General features: G+C 40.9%; 1 protein-coding gene across 2 annotated transcripts in view; it reads right to left on the bottom strand.

The window, feature by feature from the left end:
- Positions 1 to 27,074, bottom strand: part of PALM2AKAP2 (PALM2 and AKAP2 fusion) — a 267,097-nt gene that overhangs the window by 197,763 nt on the left and 42,260 nt on the right. For both annotated transcript variants that reach the window (XM_050986883.1, XM_050986884.1), the window contains exons 2-3: positions 21,039 to 21,119; positions 5,101 to 5,231 (exon numbers count right to left, since the gene is read on the bottom strand). In XM_050986883.1, coding sequence (XP_050842840.1) covers positions 5,101 to 5,231; positions 21,039 to 21,119 — 212 coding nt within the window. The remainder of the gene's footprint in view (positions 1 to 5,100; positions 5,232 to 21,038; positions 21,120 to 27,074) is intronic.

The raw sequence follows: 27,074 nt of genomic DNA, 5'->3' as shown, positions 1-27,074 counted from the left end.
ACTATTTGCTTGGGAGAGGTGGTAAACTTATATTCGGCTTACATTCAGGATATATTTTGTGTCATGTAAGTTTATAGTCAGCATCTATTTTGGTCTCTCAGGTTAAGTGTTTTTCTTGGAAGCTGTGCTTCATTTCATTAGGCATGTTTCAGTTCAACACTCTGGGAGTTGCTGGGAGAGAGGGATTTTTTGCATACATTTTCTACCTGCCCACATCAGCAAGATAGCAACAACCACCAAGGGTGTGCTTGCCCCAGGAAAGAGCTCATGCCCTATGGGCCAAAGCACAGACCTTCCCGTCCTTAACACTGGAGCTCTTCCTCTGTGCTGGGCCACCATGGAAAAGTTTTCTCCTAGAGGTGATACAGCAAAGGCTTATCCCCAGCATGCAGAAAGGTGAAGAATTTCACAACCCCAAAGGGCTTTTGCAAGCACAAGGACTTTGGATATGCTGACAGCTGGGTAGTCCTGAGCAAAGAGCAAGGGATCCACTTACTCCTTGGCCTCTGTCCTGCACTGCTTGACCTGCAAGAGCTGTCACAGTGCCAAAGTGCCACAAGGGGCTCTTGCATGCACCTTTTGGGGATCCAGAATCCACTGGTTTAAACTGTCTGCCTAGTTCCCATGTCCAAAATGGCTAAAATAATAATTCGTCACTCCTTGGAGTTGTTGGGCACCTCCTCATCCAAGATGAACAAATGCACTGTTGATTACTGGAGGGATATGCAACTTTGCTGAACATTATTTCTCTGGTTTTCTTTACTCCAGGAACCACAGTAAGTCCAGTCCTGGTACTTCATGCAAGTGTTCATCATCAAGCAGGGAGATACAGAGTATTTCTTGTTTTCATGCTACCCAAAAGCTTCAGAGCAACAAAAACCCTTCATCTTTTGTAGTAAACATAGGCCATGAGCCATGAGCTATAATTTAATCTAATATAATAAAATAATTTTGGGAGCATTTGAAATGCTGTGAAGGAATAGCAGGCTTTGGGTGGGCTGCTCAGTTTTATCTGTATTATACAGATAGTGAATACTATCTGTATAATACACAGATGTCAACTGCCAATTTTCCATTCACTGCTGCAAAACATCCAGATCATCCTGTGGTAAAAAACCCCAAACCATGGGAGGCACGCAACACATTGCAGCATTTGTTTCACCTACAACTCTCTATCACAAGTATGTCTGTGGAAGTCACTGGGAATCTCTATCAGTGCCATCCCAAATAACATGTTTCAGGTCTGTAATTTGGACAATAAGTTTAAGGGAAGGGAAATGCTTTTAATTAATTTTTTGACTCCTTTACTATAATTTACTCAAATCTAAGGTGGCTGCAAAAAACAGAGGATCATTTTTGTTCTTTGTAACAATGGGAAAGATACTCAGAAATATCTGTCATCCTCTACCACTGATCCAGGATCTTTATAGAAACATAAAAAACTAAATAAAGTTTGTGTGAAGAGATATCAGTGTCAGGCTTCAATCTGACATTGACGCAATGCCACCAGTCTTCCAGCCAGGTTTCAAACATTTAACAACATTATTCCACCTCTGACAGATATCCAGTCCACTAAAGACTCCATGAATGTTGAATAAGGGGTTCCATCTCCTTAAGTTCCATTAAGTCCATTGGACAAAGGACTTTTACATGGGGCATCTTATGTTTTTCTGAAGGTTGAAGTCAGGCAGTCAGGAGTGCTGGAAATCCAGGACCAAAAGAATTCAGCCTTTCTTGATTTTCACTTTGCATTCTTGGTTACAAGGGTTCTAAACATATTAAACTAGTCACAACTGTCAAATCACTCTTCTGCCTGTAATCCACTGTTACACCATTCATAAGCCTGCATCTTGTCCTAATCTTGCACAGCTTGTTTTTTTAACTTATATGTACATTGTGTACTTCTATGCCCTCCTGATGTTAACTAGCAGCATTATAATAGGATTAAATTATTTGCATTGCGTTATTTGTTCTGCTTTATTCCTCTTTTTTTGATGCTGTTTTTTTCCCTACTGCTTAGCATGAAGTGCACAAAAATGCTGAGTAATGTAGGCATTCTTCTTCAAAATGCCTTTGCAGACAAGGAAGCTCATTAAATCATTACACTTACTCATGTCTAAGCTGAGTCATGCACATATCCTTGCAAGGTACAAGCTGAAGTACATGATTTCCTGTATCATGATACAATAACACAGAAGTCTAATAAATAAGAAGCAGTCTGTACTCTTATGCATTTTTACTGCCTTGGTTGAAATTAAACACTTCCCACACAAAGGAGAACTGGTTACACTACCTTAAGAATAAGCATTAGAAGTATGTTTACATCTTGCAAAATGGATTATTTTAGTGAGAAATCACTTAAAACTGATTTAGAGAGAGCAATACCCACTGAAAGAATTTGTGTGATGTGAAAGGCCTTAAAGACCATCCACAAACCCAGTGCTAGCCTTATTGTTTCTCCAAAAGGTATTGGCCTTTTCTGGACAGCACACATCCTCATTAGCCCACATGAGCCCTCCTACATGAGGCGACATCCTCATTTAGGAATGCTAGTCTGGCCTCAAACACTCTCAGTTTTCTGTTCTAAGGGCCACAGTTCACTGAGATTCTCAGACCTACTGGTACAGCTGGCCTGCAAATAACAACAGATACTTCTCTTGTACCACAGCAATTCATGCAGTAAAAGCAGGTGAATGAGAAAGGAACCTTTTTGAGTGCTTCAGTGTGTAGAAAAAATGGTGCTCTCTGTCATGATGATGGGATGCTCTGCTGCAAGAGAAAAGGGAGGACTTCCCATTCTTAAAGCAGGGTCATGGATACTGGCTGACAGCAGGTGCTGGACATTGTTCCTCACAAGTAAGTTTCACTCTGATCCGAGAGGAAATGCAAAGGATATATTTTTAATAATATATTATGTATTTTATATATTTTTTCCAGTATGTGTATCCCAATAGTTTTTCTCAGACATATTGATCCTGCAGCTGCTCTGTGCCTGCACATTTGATGCCGTGTGACACTAATAAATATGCAAGATGCGTGGCATTGTGGTTTTACGGTCCTGTGGAATCAGTCTTTGGGCTGGTCTTGAAGTAATTTTCTATCCTCCTCGTGAACCAGCTTAGTCTGTCCTCTGTCACCTTTATTGAGAGGGTTTGGGCTTTTTTACAGGGCTGATAGTGCAGAGTGGACTTCCAAAGGGCCATTGATTCCCTGAAAACATGAACAGATGAACAATCCCCCAGTAATCCTCCCCCTTGATTCTCTCCTGGGAATGTGGAGTGAAAATGCAGGGCACAGACAGCAAGAAAAATACTTTCAGGATGAGCCCATTCTACTTAATTCCTCAGGATAATGTGCTTGACATCTTCTCTCTTCTTGCCCTTCTACAGCCATTTACCTTCTTAGCCTATTTTGATGGGCTCTGGATATGCTGTGTTGTCATGGATGTAAATGTAGTCATGTAAATGTCATGTAGGAATTAGACTAATGACCTCAACCTCTGCTGTCTCATCTGTACAGTTCAGATGTATGAGAAAATATTCTCATTTAAATTAAATTACTTTTTTACTGGCTTTGGAATTCCCTTAGAAAGACAACAGGGAAGTTAAGTGTGTTAGTGAGACTGTCACACAAATGTCACTTCAACTCAGAAGAAAGCAGCTAACTTGTCTTTGACAGATAACTGGGCACAGAAGAAGAGAGTTCTGTGACTTTCAAATATTCAAATTTTTGATTTCATGGCTGCAGTTAAGGAAGCAGACAAGCAAACCAGAAGAGCAAAGGTTTTACACAGTCCTTCATCCTACACTTAACAAACTACTAAAACAAAGAGGTTTCACTGCCTTCAGTGGTGGAACTCATATAGCTGAAATTAGCCCCTCTGTGACATGTTTTGCTGGATGGGGTCAAGGCTCTTAGCATCTTTCAGCACTAGATGAAATATGTGTTACAGTACATATTTCTGGAGCACAGTCCATGTATTCTTTCTGTATACAATATTAATTTATGAAGTAAAGCATCAAATATCCTATGAAAACGAAAAAGTTTTCTTGCCTTATGTTACCACAAACATAAAAGAACAACACACATTCTCAGACCAGTTTCAATTAACATGAATCACAGGACAAAGACCAGTAGCATGAGGTAACTCTAAGTCTTACATTCATGCTGATCAATGTCTTCCACATAGTAGTTATTTAGCATTGTCCAGGCTTAGGGTAGGTCTGCTTGTCTATATCCCCAAAGAAACTTTCTCATTGACTTCTCCAAGAAATTTCACATGAAACCTGCCATAAGGCAAATTGAGTTCAACAGATAGGAAGTTAATACCTCAACCCTTGGACTGCTGGTCCTATTCCTCTTTCTCTCTTGTAGACTCAGCTCACATATTTGTAAAAGTTGTGTTGCCAAATTTCACCAGCTTTTGCCAGCTGAAAAAACTCTAAATTTACATAACCTAAATGGCAGAAGCAGCTCTGGAATATGCCCTGTCAGGATTAAAATATCTTTCCTTACAAGCCTTTTGTTCCTTTAGAGCCCTTAGTTTGTAATGAAACAAGGGAAAAAACAAAAAAGAGGACAAATGTCAACTCAGACTGCAATGGGAAACTGATAAAAGGAAATCACTCTAACACCCAAACCTTGCTTTTGAAAGCAGCATTTGATCTGCTAGTGGCATCTGCTGGTGCATTTCAAAAACTCATTTGCACCAGTGAAGTAAGTGCAAAAGGATGCTCTCCCTCTTTGAACTCATTTTGGCTGTAGGAGGTGTAAAGGAATGGAGAATCTATTGGGTGTTGATCAAGTCATACACATGCATCTGAAGGGGGAACTTGGCCCTCTGTTGAGCTACCTCATGAAAGAAATCCATAAAAGTACATTAAACACAAAGGTAACACAATGACTCTATGTTGAACAACATGGACATCTAGGAGACAAATGTTGGGTGTATTTGGCTGTATGTGTGACTGCCTTTTACAGTTTTATCTGGGCAGCTGCCATCCATCAGCTGCTGCCAGAGATGGGGACCTGGGCAAGGAAAATATCCAGCCTTCATGGGAGGGACTATTCTTAGGCAAAGATAAAGGAAGCTGTCCCTACCTGTGTATGTTTTCTTCCAGCTTTTTCACCTTCAGCTCATCCTCTTCTGACTGCTTCCTTCTGGCTTCTTCCTCTTCTGCAGAGCCAGCAGGAATTCCCTGTAGCAGCCATTTTTCCCGAAGAGCTTTTGACTGCAATGTAAAAAAATCCAATATCTTAGGTACAGACTGAACAACAACTCTCTGAAGATTGAGAAGAAGCTGTCTTTCTTGTCCCCACTGAATTCCAGCTTACTTCAGACAGTTGATAACAGCCAAACAATCAGCTGTTTATTTAGATGTCAGGTCTTTCACATTGAGGAGTGTTGGTTTCACAGTATACAGTCTATTTATCATCAATGCCTGAATATAAAGTTCTTCTTAGTTCCTAATAAAACCAAGAGTTTAAAATTAGCAAACTAGCAAGTCCTGCAAGAACTGAAATTTTTGAACTGAAGTGTGGATTTCTTGTGACTAATAAAGCATGTGCTAGAAGGACTAAAGTCATAAACTTTTTAAAGCTTTAAAAATGAAAGATCAGTGTGCTCTAAATGTAATGTTTTTCATGGAGTATAAAATTAGTTTCCTGTTAAATCAATCAAAGTTGTTTTCTATTTATACAACAGATGTGTTTCCATATATTTACAGGCAGACAGACAGACACAGCTATACATAAACATGAGCATAAATAATCTCTTGGCATACACGAAGTAGAACAAATGAAAAAAAGTGTTCCAGAAATTGTGATAGGTTCCCAGGACACAGCAATACTGTTGCAAAAAGCATCAATATCCTTCACCCAACAGAATTATTCCTGGGAGTTTTGTTGTGCTTTCTACACTGAAAATGTGGCTACAACCTCACCTTGTTCCTGTTCAATGCAGCTGCAGCTTATCCAGGGCTGTTCACCAGTGGAGGTGGACTGGTTGAAAGCCATGCTTTACACAGCACACACGCCTATGTTTCTTGCCTGGTCTAAATATGACAGAGGAATGCAGCAGATGGGATGAGGAAGCCCAGAGCCCAAAGTTAAGCAGGACTTTGCCCTTTGGCAAGAAGGAAATTGAGCTGGTGGAAAAAATGGTCATCCAGGGGACTAACCAAACTTTCCCTTGCATTGATCAGTAAAGGGGAGCCTTGGTTTTAAATTTGCAAAGTGACTGGCAATGCTAGTTCAAGGAACCAGCCCCTCTTCTGCAAAGAGGAATTAATCAGGAAATCATCAGTTCAAGGCAATTGGATTTCAGAGGCAGCCCAAACATGCTGTATGTGTCTTCTGAATGCCATGCTTATTGCTGGAATACAACCTGACTTGTGCAAACTACATATAAAGGGAAAACATTTACCACCAACAGCAAGCTTCAAACCTTGCCCAAAATAGAAACATTTTTGACATGACAGACAAGGCTTTCCTGCTAGTTTTTGAGTGTCTGTATATATATATAGACATAGTATCTATGCACAAAGTACTTTTGCCTCTCCATGACCTATTTGATGTCAGGCAATTAGATTTTTGGAAGGCAGCAGACATAAAGCAACACCAAAAGCACACACAAATTATACTTTATAAATTACTCAAGCTTTCAGTGGTTTTAACATAGCAGGATGTCTAGGTAAATTTAAAGTGACTTCTATGTGAATTAGGACTTCTGCGTAAAAGAAAAGGTCTCATGCTCTTCTCCCATGCAGCCATGTTCAATAGTTTGACCTGCTGATGCTGGTGACATACTTTACCTCAATGAACTCAGCTTTGCTCATGGCTTCCGAGCTGTTAGTTGCCAAAACAGTATGAGTGGCTGTCTCCAGCCACAGTTTCTGCAGTTTGCTGCTCCTTGTCCTGGCATTACCATCTATTAGTGCTTTCTGCCACATTTCATGCTGGTAGTGAAATTTTTGTGTTCAGCTGAGCTGATTGCCAGCCAGAATTTTCATCATCTCATTCAAACTCACCATGCTATAGAAATGTCCCCTCAGCAGAGAACTCTCAAGTCATCACATGTACAAAGAAACAAAGTGAGACAAAGATGGATTTACATGTCTTGAGGGGCTAAACTTTTAACAACGCGTGCTTTGGCCTTTAAAGTCTCAGTGGGTACCTGCTGGGCTAGATCCAGTGCAAAGCCTAGTGAAGGCTGACTGCTCTCTACCAAATTGCTGCCTTATCTTTCAAATGTGGACCAGCTGCATGAGGAACTACTCAGCTTGCACGAATCTTACTCAGCTGTGGTCTTGAATCTGAAATCTTGAATGACACTCAGTTGGAAAAAAAACCCTGGGTTTCTAAAGACGACATTCTAAAGATGAAGACAGCCTTCTCTGCTCTAAACCTGGTTCAGATATGGCTCCAGCAAAAATAAATAACTAAAGGCTTTGACAAAGTGCTGCTTGGACAGCACTGGCACTGAAGACATTAAGTTAACAGTCACTCCTCTCCTACTCCAGGAGGACAAATAAAATTGAGGCTTTTCTCAATGTGCTTTTACAGAGTCTCCATGCTGATGCTCACACAGGGAGAAGCCAGTCCCTTCAGTACAACTGCTGTACACTAAAATTAAGGTATTTTGTACAGCCTTTGTTTTGGTCTTTGTTTATATGAAACACTTTACAAAATCACACGGTTTCTTTGCCCCTAAAGCCCTTTTTTTTTTTTAACCTATTAATAGCGTGAATTAGAAACTGGAAAGCATCAACGGGCTTTTAAAAAGACATATTTGGAGACAAGAATGCTATGATCTACTAAAAATCCTCCCTCTTGGGTGAAATGTCAGCATATTTTATCTGAAACAGGAAAACTGAAAGCTTTGATGTTTCTGGCTCTCTTTTAAGATGAAAATTAAGACATTTGTTAAATGCTATGCTGAAGAATTCAGACATGAGGACTGAGAAATGGAAACATTTATAAATGTATTTCTTAAACGGCAGAGAGTCTATTTGCCAAGCTGCTGAGGTTAGGTGTATTTATGCACTCACTGCAGATACAATAGGCTAACAGGCAGGCATACACCAGGGGATGTTGTTCACACATCTGCTGTGCAGGGAGCATTTCCTCTCCAGCCAGATAACTGCTGTAGGAGTGAAGCAGTGGGCAGGGATGGAAGAATCTCTCACCTGCTTTAAGCAAACATTTTCCAAGGAGGCATTTTCATCACAAACATGTAGGAAAGGCCTTGGTACTTATGATGAAACCAAGGCTGGGTAGTGAGGTGGTGGTAAAACTGTGCTGGGTACTCAGGCACAGCCCCTGGATATCAGACAGCCCACATCAAAGCAGCCCAGACAGCTGCAAACCAGAGCCAGATGCAGACTGGAAACAAAAGAGAGTTTGCTGCCATCTGTCCTCCATAGCTATGAAGTTTGGGTTATGCTTCTTAAAAAAATCTTTCAAAATCTTACCCCAGGAAGAAGAGGGGGTGTTTCCCAAGTGTGCTAAAATAAGGTTTGCATGAGGATGGAACTCAAAAATTCGTACTTGTGTGAGTTACCCCTGTTCAACAATACTGTACGTTTGCTTAACAGCCTGTGATAAAAACAGCCACAAGACAGTATTTCAGCATTGCTTCTCCTTCATTGTCTGCTATGAGCTTTAACTCTTCTCTGCATTTTAAAGCTTCTTTATGCACTCCATTGTGCTGTATGATTAGGTATTGTCCAAATGATAAAGAGCTCTGAGAGTGGCAGCATACACTACTGTAAAAATACAGGTATTTGTGCTGCTCATTGCCATACTGGAATATGTGGATATTGTGAATAATGTGAATATTGTGACTACTGTGAATACAGTGAATATGCTGTACTTTCAGAAAGAACCCCTTCACTGACAGAGCAGCAGCTATGCTATGTACTGTCTGGTATAAATGTTCCTTCATTTACTGCAAGAGAATAATTTCTTCAGGGCTAAATCCTTCATCAGAAATTAGATCGTGCCATTAAAAAGGCTTTCTGTTACTGAAGTGGAAAGGGCATTGGGTATGAGATCCTTTGGGTTGCCAGTGCTCTCAGGTGATTTTTTTTGTTTGCACAGAATTGAGAATTGGGATTGTAGAAATAACTTGCAGCTTCACTTTGTTTAGTTTGCTCAAGCACAGGAAAACCAACTGACATCTGCACCATGCAAAAACCAAAAAACCAGGCCACAGATATGTGAACAGACCATAGTGAGGACATAAATAAGTGAACAACTCTTGGACAGGACAGAAAGAAATTGTACCAAATGTCTAAATGCAGCAGACACAGTGATGGCCATAAAAGTGGTGCATTGCAATCTTACATGCTAATATTTATTACATGCTTACATTTATTCCACTTGCATGCTTCAGGACGGTGAAGCCTGAGGGCTCTAAGTTATTTACATTTAGTGCTAGCAAGGAAATAATGCATAGCTTCTCAAATGCACACAGTAGAATTAATGCTGTATATGCAAAGAAAACCTTCACTGTTAGTGCTGCATTTTGCTTTAATGTTGCATCAAAAGTTCAAGTGTCAGAGGACATTTTATTACAGCAAGTAAACCTTTTAGCATCCTTTTCATAAATCATTATGCCTACTCCATGCTACCTCTTCACTCCCTGTTTTGTGAGTTGATTAGTTCTAACCATCAGTCTTACCAATTCTGAAACAACTTCCATAAACTTTTTCATAAGAATAACAATTTTCCGTCCTACATCCAGTGTGACAATGTCTTAACCTGAGGCCCAAATGCATCTGCCAGACTTGTCATGACTTTCTACAACAAGAGGAAAGCCCCAGTTCTTGCTGTGCTGCTGCCTTTTAAGGTAGTCCCTTAAACAAGCTTTGTGTGTTTTTTGTACTTGCATGTTTGGGGGCAATCAGTACTATCCTTAAAACAGTGCCTGCTGAAACGGAGCACTCCTCTGTCTCCTGAGTTCAAGGAAGATGATAATCTTGAGAAGAAACAAAGGTCAAAAGTTGACCCAAGACAGCCTCCTCCAGTAAATGTGCCCACTCTTGTGAAACACTTCTGGATATGGACTATTCCGGGTAATTATGCTCTTCTATGCCCTAGAAAACAGCCACTAATGATCCCTGGTGTGATTCCACTGAAACAAAAGTCACTTTTACTGAAATCTTTGCCAAATTGAAGTTTTGCCAAAAGTCTTTGCATTTTGAGGCTTGAGACCATGAGGCATTAACATTTTAGAGCTGAAGTTATTTATTAATATGAAATTATTTTCTCCCTCTCTCCATTCAGTATCTGTGGCATGGAAAAACATGAACACAAATGGTTGGCTCTTCAAATCCATATATAACCAGCCCATGCCTACTAAAAGTGTGCAATGAACATTTTTTGTGCATCACATCTGTGAGTCAAATGTTACCCCAAATTCTCCCATTAGGATGCTAGCGTAACTGGCTGCATTTCAGATTTGTTCTCTACACTGCAAAAAGTTACCTTGGTACAAAAAAGGTGAGGTTTTTAGGCAGATCTGGAGCTCTGGAGGCAGCAAGGAGTCTGACTTTTGTTTGGCAGCTACCAGGAGCCCCCCTGTCACCCAGTAGATCAGGGAAAGCCTGATCCAAGAGGGAAAGTCTCCCAGAGCAGCAAAGCCTCTTCTGTTTGTGCATGCTCTCAAGCATCTGCCTGGGCTGAAAAAATTGAGTTTGTATGGGACACAAGTGCAAAAGTGTAAGAATGACCACTGTCAAAAATGCTTTGGGATTCCTCTTTTGTCCTGTCTACCCTTTTTCCCCTCCAGACACAGCATTTCTTGCTGTTGTATTCTTGTGTCACTTCTCGAGCATCCACCTGGCTCTAACCCAGCTAGTACAGGCCATCCAGCATGTCTGGGTCTGGCCTGCTCACACACAGCACTGTTGCCAGCATTAGCAAAGAGGTCACTGGGACATGAGGTACTGAGGTTCTAGAAAGACTTGTTCCTTTGCCAGCAGGCCTTCCCTTGCCTTTCAAAAAAAAAAAAAAAAAAAAAAAGCATTATTCACATGGCTGTAGTGTGAGCAGGCATGTTAATATTAGATGCCCTTAACCATTTGTGCATAAACATGCAAATGCTGAGAGGGGCTATAGACACAAGCTGTATGACAGGTAAGTCCATCTAGAAATAAGCAGCCTCCTGGAATGTATTCCTGAGTGATGCTGTAGTACTTAATTTTCCATTAGGCAAATGAAAAAATCTGCCTCTGCTCAGACTGATGCAGAGTTTTGCTACGTGGGTTTTCAGTGTGAGAGAATCCTCTTGCAGAACAAAGGAGAGGTGTGGTCCTCAGCAAACACAAGGGATCCTACTCTGCTCTGCTGCAAGATGGATGTGGCCTTGTATGGTGTGACTGTCCCTGGAACAGACATTTTCAGCTTGCTGGTATGATCTGGTTTTATATAGTAGCAAAAGCTTTTTTTGCCTTTCCAGTTATCTAAGACACTTGTTTTAGCCCAAGGAGCATGTCTGCATGATGGATATGATTCAAACATTGCCCAGATCAGGGAATTAAGCCAAGCTGAAAAATTTGCAGCTTTATTGTAGTCTTTACTTGAATCACATTGTCATAGTTTTCATATGTATGATGCAAGAAAAAAACCCCAAAAAGTATCCTAGCTGGTGAAGCTTAGCCAGCTCAAGAGCAAGCAGCATGTTTATAAAAGAGATTAAACATTATCCTGTAGAGTTGCCAGTTTGTTGTTGTTATTCTTTGTTCAGGAAATGAGCAAAACACCTCTTTGAAGTATCTTAAGGAAGTGATGTCTTAATTTTTTTTTTAAGGAGGTTACATTTATTCCAAGAATTGCAAAGGTTTTACAACAGTCAGTTAATATGTATTCATCACACAGAACATTAAAACACATTAACTTAACTTTTTCCATAATTTTTAGACCTGACCACTGTAATTGACAACCTTTTGTGACCAGGCATTGGAGACTGATGGCATAACCTCTTCCTAAGTTTCTTCTCAGCCACACAGGTATGGGTAATCTGCCTGAGTTTCTTCTTTTTCTAAAATCCTTACTGCAGTGGACCACTGAGGCCAGGATTTCCAAAGCAGCTGGCTCACCAAAGGAACTGTTTCTCTGCCTGTTCCTAAAAAGCATGTCTCCTCCTTCAGGATCCAACAGCTCCTGGAGTAACAGAATTTTGCTACAGCGCCAGTGAGCGACCAGGTTGTGGGTATAACAGGGGTACTTCTAAAGAGATTAGAAAATAAATAATAAAAGAAGCAAGTAAATAAGGAAATATAAATAAAAAAGGACACTATTATAAGCCCCGGCAGAAATCATGGCAGCCAAAAGACTTTGCAGAGATAATCTTTCTCCCTTGTTTGCTTGCTGTAGCAGGTTCATTTGACTGCCCTTCAGCTCTTCTGAGAATTTACACAGACACTTTTTCTCAAAGTACACATTCAGCATAGCAACAGAGCAGACAGGAACATGTAACACAGTGCCACATGACTGCAGAAACAGGTAAAGGAAGACTGAGACAGCTGGCATGATTTGTGCTGACTTTGGGAAGGGCTGCATCTCAGCTGGGTGCCCTCATGACAAGGTACGCCTTCAGTGTGAGCCACGTGCAGCCGGAGCTGGAGATGCAAGGAGAAGGCATGTCTGTGGCAAATGACCTGAGGGATGAGTATGATGATAGCTGTAGATGGCTTCTTCATGAAAGTCTCATGCTTTGTCTGTTTAAAAACCTCACAGGAACAGAAATTGCAGCTGTACAGACAGAGGCCCAATTAGGAATGATTTTTGGGGAAAAAAGCAACAATTGGTTTATGTCCTGTGAGAAAGCTTCCCATTCACTAGCAAAATCACCAGTGTAAACTTTCTGAGTACATTGCTTTCAAATTGTTCAGGTCCCATTTATTTAACTTTGTGAATCAAGTAGGCAGTTGTTTCCAGTCAAAGATGAAGAGAAATTAAACCTAAGCTCTTTTAGCATCAAGGAAACCCACCACAGCAAGAGACATTGTCAAGACTCTACAAGAGCAGACACCAAGTTCGTGTCTCTCATTGAGATCATTCATCAGCTACAGAGCACTGGCCTGCACAGATTAGTTTCACTGACAGGGATCACAGGTATGGTCCAATACAAGGTAAGTCTTCCTAACATTCGTTAAAGACTTGAGATGACATTGAGAACGAACACAATGAACACTAAGATGACAGTTAAGTCAAGCACAGCTTCTTTTCTACATATATTTTCTAAACATCCTGTCTATCAGAAAGTTCTGCTCGAAGTAACAAGAAGATACCTCTTTTGGAGAGTTGTGTTTTATGCTGGAGAGTGAGGGTTTATTTTTCTGTGTCTCTCTTTAGGAAGTCTGTGTAAAATTTCAGACTTTTTCATTGGAGGATGATAATGATGATTCTGTTCAATTGTTTAATATTTCACTTGTGGCAAGGTTAAGCACCATCATAATGAGAATAAACTATACACAAGTGCCAGTGGCTGCAGCAGAGGTGAGGGGAGGGATGAGGCGACTGGGCTGCCCCAGGAGGCAGATGCCATCAGGGACATAGCTTGCAAAAGGGGATGCAACAATGAGGTCCCACATGGCCCAACTTGGGAGCAAGTGTCCTGGGGGTAGGGCATGGGATTCTGTCCTGGTCAAGTATCCAAATGTATGGGGGTGAAGATATGCATGGGATAAACCTGCTCCTGATGGCACATAAATTGCTTTTTAATTCCCTGAAAATGTATCTGATTCCCATGGAATTTTGGAGTTGGAATAAAAAACAGTGGCTGAAGTTTCTGGCCTTCATGGGGCTGGACTGAAGACCAACTAAGACCCCCTCTCAAAGATACACACATGAAAAGAGTGACCACAGATTTACCTTCTGGTGCCAGAAATTTAGGTATGCTTTGGTTTTCCCTCCAGGTACTCACTCCATGTTTACAAAGGAAGCAAAGTATAGCGGTGAGAGAAGTAAAAATTAATAAAAAGATAAATATTTTTAGAATAGTTAACAATCTGAGATTTTGAAAATTGTCAAACCTCTCCCCTCAAAACAAATAAGCTTTGAAAGTTATCATTACTACAGAGCCACAGTTTTGCATTATTATCTCCCAAAAAAATAATTTCCTTTTATGTTCAGTCTCTCCTTGGCTTCAGTTTATCACTCCTTCCCACATACACACATCAGTCAAAAGAAGCAAAAAGAAAAGTTATGTTTCAGAGACTCCTTTCTACTTTAGTCTTAAAAAATCTTATATCCATCATTTAAAAAAGCTGGATTCATGTGATGTGAATTTGGTTCTGAACATGTTTCAGGCCATCGGGAGGGGCTGAGGTTGCAGAGAGCTGTAAGCTTCCTTGAGCTACACTGACACAAGCTGGCTAAAACAAAGTCTGCTGGAGTTGCCATGAGGTGCTCAAAGGACCTTATTACTGCTTGAAACCTGACTGCTAATTTTGATATGTTTCAAGGAAGTCTCTCCTGTACGATATGTTTATTTACATGATCATCCCAGGAGAACTCTGCCCCAGTTCAAAGCACAGCTCACACACAATATTTTTTCTAAATAAAAGCACAACTCGTAGAGGGATCATACCAGAATAATTACATCTGTGTTTCAATGGCATGCAAGCAGATAAGGAACACAAGTTAAAGGACTAAAGCTCTCATTTCTCTGTGGTAAACAATTTGTGTAGCTGGCCTGGATAAACAATTCTGTTTTTGTAAAATTCTATTTTCTTATTACAGAAAGATTTTAGCAGGGGATAGTTACTTAGTTTTATGATCCAGAAGAGAGCCTCTCGATTCTCAGTTTAAATCCTGGTGGGAGACAAACTTCTCAGGATAAGGTGGGCATCAGCCCAAAGGTGCTAATACACAGAATGGGACAAAGAGGGGTCTGTGTGCCCTGGGCTCTCAAAGTGGAAATTTCTCTCTGAATTAGTTCTTAACCTCTCCATGTCCCAAAAGTGCTGATAAGGCTCTTTACAGACAGTTAAAAATGAATTTATGCTCACAAGCCCTGTTCCTCATGGGGGACTTCAATGACCCCAACACTTTTTGGAGGGACAACAGCAGGGCATAACCAGTCCAAGAGGTTCCTGGAATGCCGTGATGATAGCTTTCTTCTACAAGTGATAGAGGAGCCAAGGAGACAAGGTGTTATGCTACCAGTAAGGGGGGGCTGGTGGGAAATGTGAAGCTCAAGGGCAGCGTCGACTGCAAGGACCATGAAATGGAATTTGAGATCCTTAGGGCAGCAGGGAAGGTGCACAGGAAGCTCACTACCCTGGACTTCAGGAGAGCAGCCTTTGGTCTCCTCAGGGATCTGCTTGGCTGAGTACCACAGAATAAAACCCTGCAGGGAAGAGGTGCCAGAAAAGCTAGTTGGTATTAAAGGATCACCTTCTCCAACTTCAGGAATGGTTATCCCTATGAAGAGTAAGCCTGGCAAATATACCAGGAGGTCTGTGTGGATGAACAGGGATCTCCTGGACGAACTCAGACATGAAAAGAAAGCCTGTGGAGGGTGAGAGCAAGGACAAGCAGTGAAAGCAATTCCTGCAGGTGAGGAATATAAGCAGCCAGGCGATCAGGTCAGGAAAGCTAAAGCCCTGATTGGCTTAAATACGGCCAGAGACATCAAAGGCAACAAAAAAGGCTTCTAGAGATATGCTGGTGATAAATGGAAGACTAGGGAAAATTTTCAGTCTCTCCAGAAAGAAAAAGGAGACCTTGTTACCTGGGACAAGGAGAAGGCTGAGGTACTTAATGAATTTTTTGCCTCAGCCTTCACCAGCAAGTGCTCCAAACAGAATGCCTGAAACACAGAAGGCAAAGGCAGGGGCTGAGAGAATGTAGAACCACTCACTATAGTAGAACATCAAGCTCAAGACCATCTAAGGAATCTGAATGTGCACAAGTCCATGGGACCTGATGAGAGGGCTGGTTGAAGAGGGGAGCTAAGTTATTCACTTGAGAAATTATGGAAAGACAGGTAGTTGACGGTGACTGGAAAATTGGGAACATATCCTCTGCTTTTAAAAAGGGAAAAAAGGAAGACCTGAATAACGACAGGCCAATCAGTCTCATCTACCTCAGTGCCTGGCAAGATCATGGAGCAGGATCCTTCTGGAAACGATGCTAAGCCACATGAAAAACAAGATGATTAGTGACACGTAACATGGCCTCATTAAGGGCAAATCATGCCTGGCAGATTTGGTGGCCTTCTATGATGAAGCCATAAATCACTGGTGGATAAGGTAAGAGCAACAGATGTCATCTTCCTGGGCTTGTGCAAGGCATTTAACACTATTAACTCTGAACTAGGTCTTGGAGAATTTTGCACTGACCAATGGAGACTGTATGACACCATCAAACATTTTTTTTGTGCTTGGCCGAGCTGCCATTTGGTTTAAGGATTAATTTACTTGAAAACCATAAAGGAATTCGCTATAAGGAAATAACAAAGTTCCTTCATTTGCAAAAGTTATCTCTTTTTTTCCACAATGTTGTGCATTTATCAAGAGAGAGACAGACATATTTATTTATATTTTCTGACAGCAATTCTTTTAAGGATAGATAAATTTGGGACAGCAATATGACTGGAACCATAAAATTAAAATTTATTTATAGATAAGATAGTTTCAGCTAAAACGACACCCTAATAAAATCTCAATAACAATGTGAAAAGGCTTTCCTTTTCTTGAGAGTAAAGATGTAATTATGTTTTAGATTGTGCTTATGAACCGCAGCTTTTAGGAAGCAGATGTTAAAAGAAATGGGTCCCTAATATTTACACTATTCCAGAACTAATATAACTGTGGAAAATGGATTTATTGTAATTGTAATACTTAAAGTAACAGCATAGAAGTAATTTTTCATTCAATTAGGAGGTTTTGTTTATTTTGCTTATTTTATTACCCTTGGCCACCAAACAGTAAAAAATAACAGAAATTCTATTCAACTAATTACAGAGGCAGTCAGATTATGGAAGAAATACTGCTATTCTGGAGTTTATTCAGAATAGTAAACATCTCTGTTAAAACAGGTCTGCCCAACTGCTGCCTAGCCGAACAAGTTCTTAAAAGGAATTGTTGCTTGTAGGTTGTACTCCCCGGTTCAACTAATCAATCAAAATAAATGTCAGTCTTTCTCCAGAAACCAAATAATTTTGATGGATACTGCATAAAATATGTTTGGTGTAAGGGGAATTTTGACCACGTCTCTGATTTTAAACTAAAGAAGCTGGTAACACCTCCAGTTCCCATGGACAAGGACGCCCCTTTCATAGGCATATGTCCAAGAAACTGCTGAGGCATGAAGTTTAAACTCTATCTATTGTTAAAAACAACAACAAAATTACAACTCTATCTGCCAACCTTGTGTTATACGGAAGAAAAAATATAATTTTCATATTAAGGACTGGAGTAGATGTGAGGTTAGGGGAGCTGTTGTCAATTGACTCTCATTAGAGCAAAAGAGCATATTCAATCTCAAAGAATGGGGCTTCAAAGCATCTTTATACCTGTTCCAACACCTAGGTCCTTTCCAATGAAGGCACCTGATTGTAATTTAGACAAATACACCTCCTGCCTTCAACAGAGAGCCCCAGTGGCCCCAAGGTACTACACAGTCAGTCTGTGCCCAGCAATCTCCTTACTTTGCAGTGATTCACAGAAGAGAGGATATGGTTTCACTGTCAGCAAAAAGGAATTCAGCTTTTGGAGCCTATACAACCCAAGACTCTCTCCTACTCCAGATTTTCACATTTGAAAGGTTTCAATTGATTAACTCTGAATGTCACATAGACCATTAATTGCTGGGCTATACTTTTGTTCTGATGTCCTCAGCACTGGCCTCATACTCAGGAGCCTTTGTAACGTGTGTTGCCAAAGCCTTGTTCACATTCAGTGCTGACTTTCACTAGGTCTAATGTTTGCCGGGTTGCTCTGCCTAAAGCAGTGGGACAGCATGTGCTGCTGCCTTATTTTCAGCCAGATAAGTAACAAGGGAAAAACAAATGAACTGGTAGTAAAGTAATGTCGTCAGGGGTCTAATTGGCATCAGCAATTTGAAAACTGCAGGTAATCAGCATAAACATTTGCAATAAATTATTTCTATTAGATATTTTTCCAGTGTGAATAAAATTTTCTGAAATTAACAGAAACCCTGTAGCTTCTAGAACCTTTATTAGGTAACCAAACATGCTATTTTACACAGTGCATTTTAAAAAGAAAATTACTCTGACATTGCACAAAAATGAAGCAAACCCACTGAATACTGGCATGAATGTCTTTGAGTGAATTCAAGCTGGTATGCTTGTGGGATCAACCCAGATACTGCAGACACAGGATTAACCCAGATTTCATTTTCAAAGGTTTCTTCACAGCAGATTTTAATGAACACTGATATGAAATCCTTACGCTCTATATGGACATCAACAGCCTCACAGCATTTTGAGTAAATACAGGGGCTTCCTAGGAAAGCCTGGTCTTTTAACCTGGATGTATGCTTTGCACAGAATTAGATGAAATCCACATCATTTAGGAAATGAATCATGTTCTACTTAGCACTCCAAGGGAAAATAGATGCACTTATTTTGGTCTGGTGTGTCAGACTGGGGAGCCATATCAGACTGAGGGACGATATTCATATCAGACTTGGAGCCCCTTGGAGAGGCTGAGGACAAGCAGGGTGAGGTGAGGGAGAGCACTAGGGAGGTGGCAGGGGGATACACAGTTTTGCAAATGAGCAAATCTAACTGGCAGGCAAAATAAAATGTTGGTCAGCACTTCACTAAGCAACCAGAACACTGAATGATGTATGAAACAAAAATGCAGTTTTCTTCATCTGTCTCCAAAGAGAAACAGAAATACTACCAGCCAGTGCCTCTATCTCCATTTTCGAACATGTTTATTATTTTAATTTTAGGAAGGTTCTAGCATCAATGAGGATGAAATCTGCAATCCCAGTTAGACCTCTTCTATCACCTCATTCAGGTCTCCCAGCAGACAGTTGCTTGGTGGTACAGGCAGCTCACAGAGCATCAGTCACCATGACCACTCCTGTAAAAGCAGCACAGTTTTCCTCTGGTGACAAGTGATGACACTGAATGGAGAGGTAGTGTAGATTTTATCATATCCTGAGGCTCATCCTCGCACACAGCGTTACAGACCTTAAGTCTGGCTGTGATTTTAGCTGAAAAAGCTGCCATTTTAAATATCTCTGCCATTAAATTTCTATGCCCTGATCTCCCATTAGCTTCCTGTATGATTCATGCTCTTGCTCCAGCCTGTGGGTTAAAAAATAGAGGGACACAGCTATTTTTCATGTATGTCTCTGAAAAAATCCATGCAGCAAAATCAAACCTCCTCTGGTGGCAATCAACATAGCAGGGCTGAAGTCAATGCCAGTCTGCATCAGCTGAGGGGCTGATCCCACTGCACCAGCTTGAGGGGTTTTACTTTTCCTATGCATGAAAATAAAACATACCAACATCTATATCAAAGTAAAACATATGAAGCAGAAAATTGACAGAACTGTCTATCCAAAAGGCTCTACTTAAAGAATTTCACAAAGAATCATAATGTAGTTAGCTTGGAAACAGTTAACATGCTAAAGGGATTCATCAGCTTGGTAGCAAAAAGGAAAAAGAACCAGCATCATGAAGGTACTGGAACAGTACTGCACTGCTCTGCTGCAGCACCCTATAGTTATCTGAAGAAATTCTCCCCTGCCTGTACTCAATGGAAGCCTGAACAAAATGGCAATTCCTGTTTCCCCACAGAAATGCAATCACATCTTTGACTGGAAACACCAATGTTTCACATCCACAGACTGGTGATAAACTTGATTGTGGCGTTTGTGTAGGCTGATATCAATTACTTGGACTTAACTGCATTGTGTTTACCAGAAAAGGAGGAATAAATTGCAGAACATGACTGCAGGGTCTTGGAGAGGCAGGAGGAATATCCTGCCTGTAGCATAACTTGCAGTGTGGTCTACAAGTGCATGTGTGCACAGAGATATTCTGCACATCATATCCCAATGCAGGTGCACTGTTCAAACACACACACACACACACACACACACACACACACACACACACACACATATACACACTCTTATTCCACAAGCAACCTAAATATCTTAATTTTAGAAACACAGCTCAGCTCACTTGCTGTGAGGATTAAAACTGTCCAGTTCCAATCATCTTTCTCAGATATTTTAATCACAGAAATTCCTCAGGCTCCCCTACTGAACTAATACAGCAAGATCTGACCCACAAATTCTCACCAGATACAAAAGATCACATGTATGTTTTTGTTCTTATCTTTGCTATGGACAAATATGCTCCTGACAGGAGGGATAAGCAATAGAAACAGCAAGGATGGCTTTCAAATGATGCTATCTGCAGCTGTCATGGAGACCAACAGGGACTGGGATTTCTCAGCACCCTGTTAAATATCAAGGCTCCTCTCCATGTAGATACACACATATGCATCAGCACCCTCCCTGCATGTACATACATGCCCATTTTATTATGCCATGCACACCTAATAACTTCATCCTACAATGAAATCTTTACACACATACACAGATGCATGCTAACTAACACTCCTTCTGCAACACACACACACACACAAAACCTAACGACAGGCACCAGAGAAATCCAACGCAGCTCTGCAGGCAGAAGGTGCTGGCTGAAGCCATGCAGTGCACACCCAAGCCACAGTGATTGGTGTCTCATCATTATGTATAATAAATAACAGCATTTGATAATAACACCACTGCTGTGCTGCCTGCACCCACACCCTCCCGACTCCATGCTCCCAAACCGTTTAAACAACATGGTCCTGTGCATGAAGCACACAGAATGAAAAGCAGGCAGGACATGATCACTGCAAGAGATAGGATCCGGCAGTGAAAGCTGCTTCATGTCAGAGTGGGCTTTTCCCAGCTTTCAGACATGTGATCTGCATGTCTAATAATGAACAGATTTAGTCAATCCATCATTTCTGGCATCAGTCCCTTACCTTGAAATGCTGCAGCTGAAGTATCTGGTCCTCAAGCTGTTGTCTCTTGCCTTCTATTTCTGTCTGCCTTTTCCTTTTCTCCTTGGAAAAATAATTTTGAGAGAAAGAGAGAGAGAGGGAGGGAGAGAGGGAGGAAAAGAGAGAGAGAGAGAGAGAGAGAGGGAGAGAGATATCTCGTCAGAGAAACGGAGGCTTTAAGGGTAGCAGATTCGTAACAGCATGTAAGCAGTCAAACACATCTGTACAGATGTCACCAGTCCCATTTCACCTGCTCCTCTGCCTGCTGGTATGCAAACAGCAGCGTCCTGTGAAGATGCCAGCCCCAGACTGGCTGGTTACTTGCCAGTAGGAGAAATTCTCCTCGCTTGCTCCCAGCAGCTGGAGCAGCAACAGTGCACAGTCCCAGAGGAGGGGAGAAAGCAGGCATAACAGCTCAGAGAGAAGTTAAAGGGACAAAGATGTGATTTTGCATTTGATATGCTGGGGCCAAAACCATGGATAGTGTGGTGCAATCGTGCGACAGCAAGGTGTCACAAAAGCAGGGGTGGCATCATGGAGGGAGAGAGCAGTTTGCTCTCATTTTCCCCCAGCAGGGTTGGTGGTAAGGCTTTCCCTGGGCTCAGTGGGGGGAAGATGTTTCAGCAAGATTGCATGGGACTTACATACGAAGTAAACAGGATTGGTAACCTCCAGCTCTCTGGGTTTAACATCCAAGTCACCAGCACATGCCAGCAGCTGGCCCTTACCAGGTCCCTGAAGCTGGAGTGACGAAGTGGTGCCAAGGACAGTACAGTCCTTTCCACAGCTGAGCTCTTACAGCCCTGATCATTGCCACTTGCCTGTGCCCAGGCTGTGCCCTTCAGCAGGCAGCAGACTCTCTCAGGTGTTTCAAGAGGAGAATGACCTGCTTTTTCCCCTGCCACACCTTTCTCTTAAGCAGGTAAACTGTTTGCTTTTGTCAGCCTTCTGCACCGTCTTGGGAGCATTTCTCCTCATCCATCCATCCATCCATCCATCCATCCATCCATCCATCCATCCATCCATCCATCCATCCATCCATCCATCCATCCATCCATCCATCCATCCATCCATCCATCCATCCATCCATCCATCCATCCATCCATCCATCCATCCATCCATCCATCCATCCATCCATCCATCCATCCATCCATCCATCCATCCATCCATCCATCCATCCATCCATCCATCCATCCATCCATCCATCCATCCATCCATCCATCCCTATCCTTGACAAGGTTCCCTCTCCTCAAGGACTTTTCTCATTTTAGATTTTGTAGCCAAGACAGAAATACTGAGTAATAAATTAAGGCAGTCAGACTCTGTTTTTACTGGAACAATGTTTTTTATTTCTTATCTGCCAAACCATTTTTTTTGTTATTTAAATATTTCAGTAGCTGTAACGTTGGGTTTAAAGACATTTGGGGATTCCTTAAGTCCACAAAAGAGCTTTTCTTACTTATTTCTAGGTACCCCACTGATGCTTAGAGTTATCTGCTTTCCTGGGATTTCAAGCCGTCATGCCTCATCCTTAAGAGTATATGATGAGATTCTGCCTATGCAGAATTATTCGTCCTTATGTTGGACATCAAACAAGGCATTTTGGGAGGAAAACATTACATTTACAAGGAAGATCAGGAAACTTTTAAAAAATTATTAGTTAATGTCAAGCTCACTAAAAACAAAGCAAAACGCGGTGGTAGAAAACTGCCTGGACCACTTCTGCTGAAGAGCTAGATGTCAGAATGGCGATGAAAAGGCTGGAAAAATGAACCCAGAAGAAGCAGAGTAGCTAAATGTTGCATACACCAAGCTGTTCTGTAATGTTTTGCACACTCTTACATGCTGATTATTCATGTATACCTACATTTACACACACAGTCCCCATTGTCTGCAATGTGTAAGACTACTGCTGAACAAATATATCCTCATAGAATAGAATCCTAGAATCATGGAATGGTCTGCATTGGAAGGGGCCTAAAAGACCAACCTGCCAAGGGCAGGGTCACCTTTCACCTTTCACTGGTTGCTAAGGGTCCCATCTAGCCTGACCTTGAACACACCCAGGGCATCCAAAACTTCCAGGCAACCTGTTCAAGTACACCCCCCCACCCATAGTAAAGAATTTTTTTCCTAACATCCAATCTGAAGCTACTTTCTTTCAGTTTGAAGCCATTTCCTCTTGTCCTGTCTCTACATGCTCTTGACAAAAGTTCCTCACCGTGTTTCTTGTAGGGTCCCTTCAGGTATGGGTATGCTGCAATCAAGTCATGCCTTCTCTTTTTCAAGCTGAGAAATCCCTCAGACTTTTCCAAAGAGAGGTGCTCCATCCCACTAATCATTCTGTTAGCCCTCCTCTTGCTCTAACACATCTGCTGAAGTTGTTCAAGAGTAGAAAAATCAGAATTTCCATTAACTAAAGTGTCACAAACCTTGACAGCGCACTGGTCTCCACACACAGAAGACAGTTTTCATTTATGCACATACAAGCATACAGAATTTTTGTGCACTTTTAAAAATCCTTCTGATATAGAACTATGATCGGTGGATCATCATTCCTATCCTCCAGTCTGCAATAGCCCTTTCCATTCTTGAAGTGAATAGGGTATTAGATGGTTATGGGGTTAAAACCCCAATATTATTCAGGGACATTTCTTGCCTTTTTTTAAATTCTGTGATACTAACAGAATATATGGAGTCTGAAAACCAGAATTTGTTCTTTGTTTTGTCCTCAAATAGCTGGTCAGACATGGACCAGAATAAAATAGCTCTAAAAGCTGTCCCAGTTAATGGCCTAATATTCTTAGAATAAGGATAATTCTGCCCTTTTATGTCAAACTGGCCAGGTGAAAAAATATTGGATTTCATATATGTAGGCATTAACACCTCATATTTGACACTCCATAGGCCAGCATAAGGGACATACATCTTCACTGCTAAGTGATCTAGACTGATAAGTACATCTACATATATACACACATATGTTTGTATCTTAGTTTGTAGGCACACACACACACACACACACACACACACACAAATATATATATATATATACACACAAATTTATATATGTATGTATTCTACCATCCAAAAAAACCTTGCCACTAAAACACGTAATAGAAACCACCACAATAGATCCTTTGGCTGGTTGTGTCATGCTGTATAATGGATGCAACAAGAAAGCCTTATAAAAGATAGATGAAAACTGCCTTTCTTTTTGAGAAAGGGAAAGCACTTAGAGTATTTTCCCTGTAGGCAGCAACACAGCAGGCACTAAAATACTTGAACTACTTACTAACTAGTGGATTTCTGTGGAGTTAAATTGGAATATTGCTCATGTTTCCATTTCACTGGCATTCAGACAGCCTGAGTATGTATGCCTTTACCCTCTGATTTTGTGGCTGAGGAATATGAAACCAAAAGTACTCTTTTTTTTTTTTTTTTTTTTCCTTCACCCCTCCACTAAAGACTGTGCCAATCAGCTGTCAGGACATTCCGCCTTCAGGTCACTATATCACATTTCATTTAGGTTTAACCCAGTCACTGAAGTTGGGACTATATGTGTACCTGGCTTATGTAAGTAGGTTTTGGAACAGTAGAAGACTGGGCTGGATGACAAAAATCCTACCAAAACCATCACGTCAAGCATTTTAGACATCATGCCATCCTCCACCTAAACAGTCCTCTAATTCAGTACTTTACTGAAAATGTGGGATTTGAAGCACATGCTTAACTTGAGCATTTAAGGCACCTTCCTATGAGTAAGCCAATAAATCCTCCTCATTACTTTGTTCATCTACTTACATAAAGCCTTTTTACAAGTATTCCTGCTAAATTACAAATTTCTAAGGGTCCTGGCACCAAAAAAATAAAGCGCTTGCTTTAAAAGTTTACTCCAGAAACTGGATTGAAGAGAGGGAGAAAAGACTGGAACTAGTTTTATTGTGATTGTGGCATGTTTAAAGGAAAACTTTTGTGTCTTTCTGAGGTGTATCTATCTATTCTGCTTTTGTAGTTATACAGACAGTCGTCACAGATCGTTACCCTTCTAAAATGGTAGAGGAGTTCCATTTGGGAGGTAGTGTCAGGGCACTCTGAATATTTGAGATATTAATGAGCAAAATAGGATTTAACCTTTGCATCTCTCCCTTTATCAATTTACAAGGAAAATGGCAAAGTTAAATTACTTGTTTTTTTTTTTTTTTTTTTTTACTCAGATCTACAGGATGGGAAAAGAACATAGGTCAAACAGGAAGGTGACTCAATTTGTGGAAAATGAGATTTGTATTCAGGCATTCATACATGGATGTGCAACATGTAAGCCATGTTTATTTATTTCCAATAAGGTAGATTTGGAAAGGATGAAATTCTTAGCACTGAAGCTCATCAGTGGCATCTTCCTACTGCTAAAAACCAAAATATATCAGATACTCAGTAAGAATCCTTGCACTTGGAAGAACAAGAGGAATTGGGAGGATCAAACAGAGACCAGTAAAATCATGGAAATAGCCAGCAGACATCTCTGCTCACTCTGTTTTCCACAGAAAGGAAAAAAAGGGCCATCAAGCGAAACAGGAAGGGGCATGTTTGAAGCCAATGCAATGGTCTGCTGTGGAAATCCATGCCTCAGGATGCTGTGGGTTCTAAAATGGGATGGATGTCCCAGGGGAACATGGGGACAGTAAAACAGAAGGAATATTGTGAGGACAGTTACTAAAGAAACTGAAATACCTCTGGTTCAGGAAGCCCCTGATCCACATATGATTTTAAGGCCTTCTATTAAGTTTTTGTATGCTTTTTTCTTTCTTTCATTGTTAATCTTATCCATATTGACTTTTTGTCTGAATAGTGTGTCATGTTGATCAAAACAACCTAGAGTTTATTATCACACTTGTCAAACTCCAGCAACCACAAACCAGTGCCACCAATTACAAAAAATTCAAATCCAAAGCAAGTATAAGATCGTGAAGTAAACAAGTTATACCAAAATTAATCCCTGTGATACTGCAGTCAGAGAATACTTCATTTTTTCATTACAAAATAATTTTTGTTCTTGTTTAGAAATCTGCCTGCAGAGTGTGGGAAGCGATGCAGCGATTACTCAGCCCACCAAGCCATAACCGTCTATGGAGAAACATGCACCTCTACCAATCCTTGGGGCAGTAAAGAGCTGGTAAAGCCCTTTGATCTACTGAAATAATATAATAATCTAATGGAATCAGATTATTCTATTATTGCAGAATAATCTGATTTCTTTGCTTTAAAGCCAGCTCAGACCTGTGGAGTAAGCACACCATGAAGTAGACAGAAGCTAAGCACTATTTGATTGACCTCACTGTGAAAATACATGCCTAAAATTTATGTCAGGCTAAGGCTCATGGAACAAGTATCCAAAAGAACCTGCTGGGATAAAAGAATACATCCCCGACTCAACAGAAAATCCAACAGAGGTCATGTGAGCCTTGAGGAGAAGGGTGGCACATCACTGAAGGGGCTACCATCAGTAGTTTCAGAGCTTTCCCATTAAAATCATCCTGCATGCCAAGCAAGTGTCCAGCTTGACACAGAGGTTGTGACAATACAAATCTTGTGACAACATTTGCCTGTTGTGACAATGCAAAATAAATGCACCCAAAAATAGCACAACTGGAGGAGAACTATAGTCTGCTTCAAAGCAATGAAAACAGTTACAAAAAACTCTTATCAAAGAATTACATTATTTCTTCAGCAAGTGACTATTTTCTCTTCTCTGCCCATTTGGTAGATATTATTCCCCCTGTATTTAAAACTCAGATAGTTTTAGGACAGGAAGTGAGGAAAAAAAATCCCGAGCAAAAGAGCTCCTGATCTCTCATTTTTCTGTTGCCATTTCAGAGACACCCAGAATTTTGGCGGAACACTCTGGATTCTGTAAAAAATTTCAAGCTGCAGTTCTCAAAATCCCAAAAATCCACTCCTCAGGGAAACTGAAACTTTCATAGGGTGGTGGTTTAAACGACCATTTTCACTGTGGTGACT

The sequence above is a fragment of the Serinus canaria genome, chromosome Z, assembly GCF_022539315.1.
Source record: "Serinus canaria isolate serCan28SL12 chromosome Z, serCan2020, whole genome shotgun sequence".
In the NCBI taxonomy this organism is placed as follows: domain Eukaryota; kingdom Metazoa; phylum Chordata; class Aves; order Passeriformes; family Fringillidae; genus Serinus; species Serinus canaria.
The sequence above is the reverse complement of the archived record's forward strand: the minus strand, read 5'-3'. Positions and strand labels throughout refer to the sequence as shown.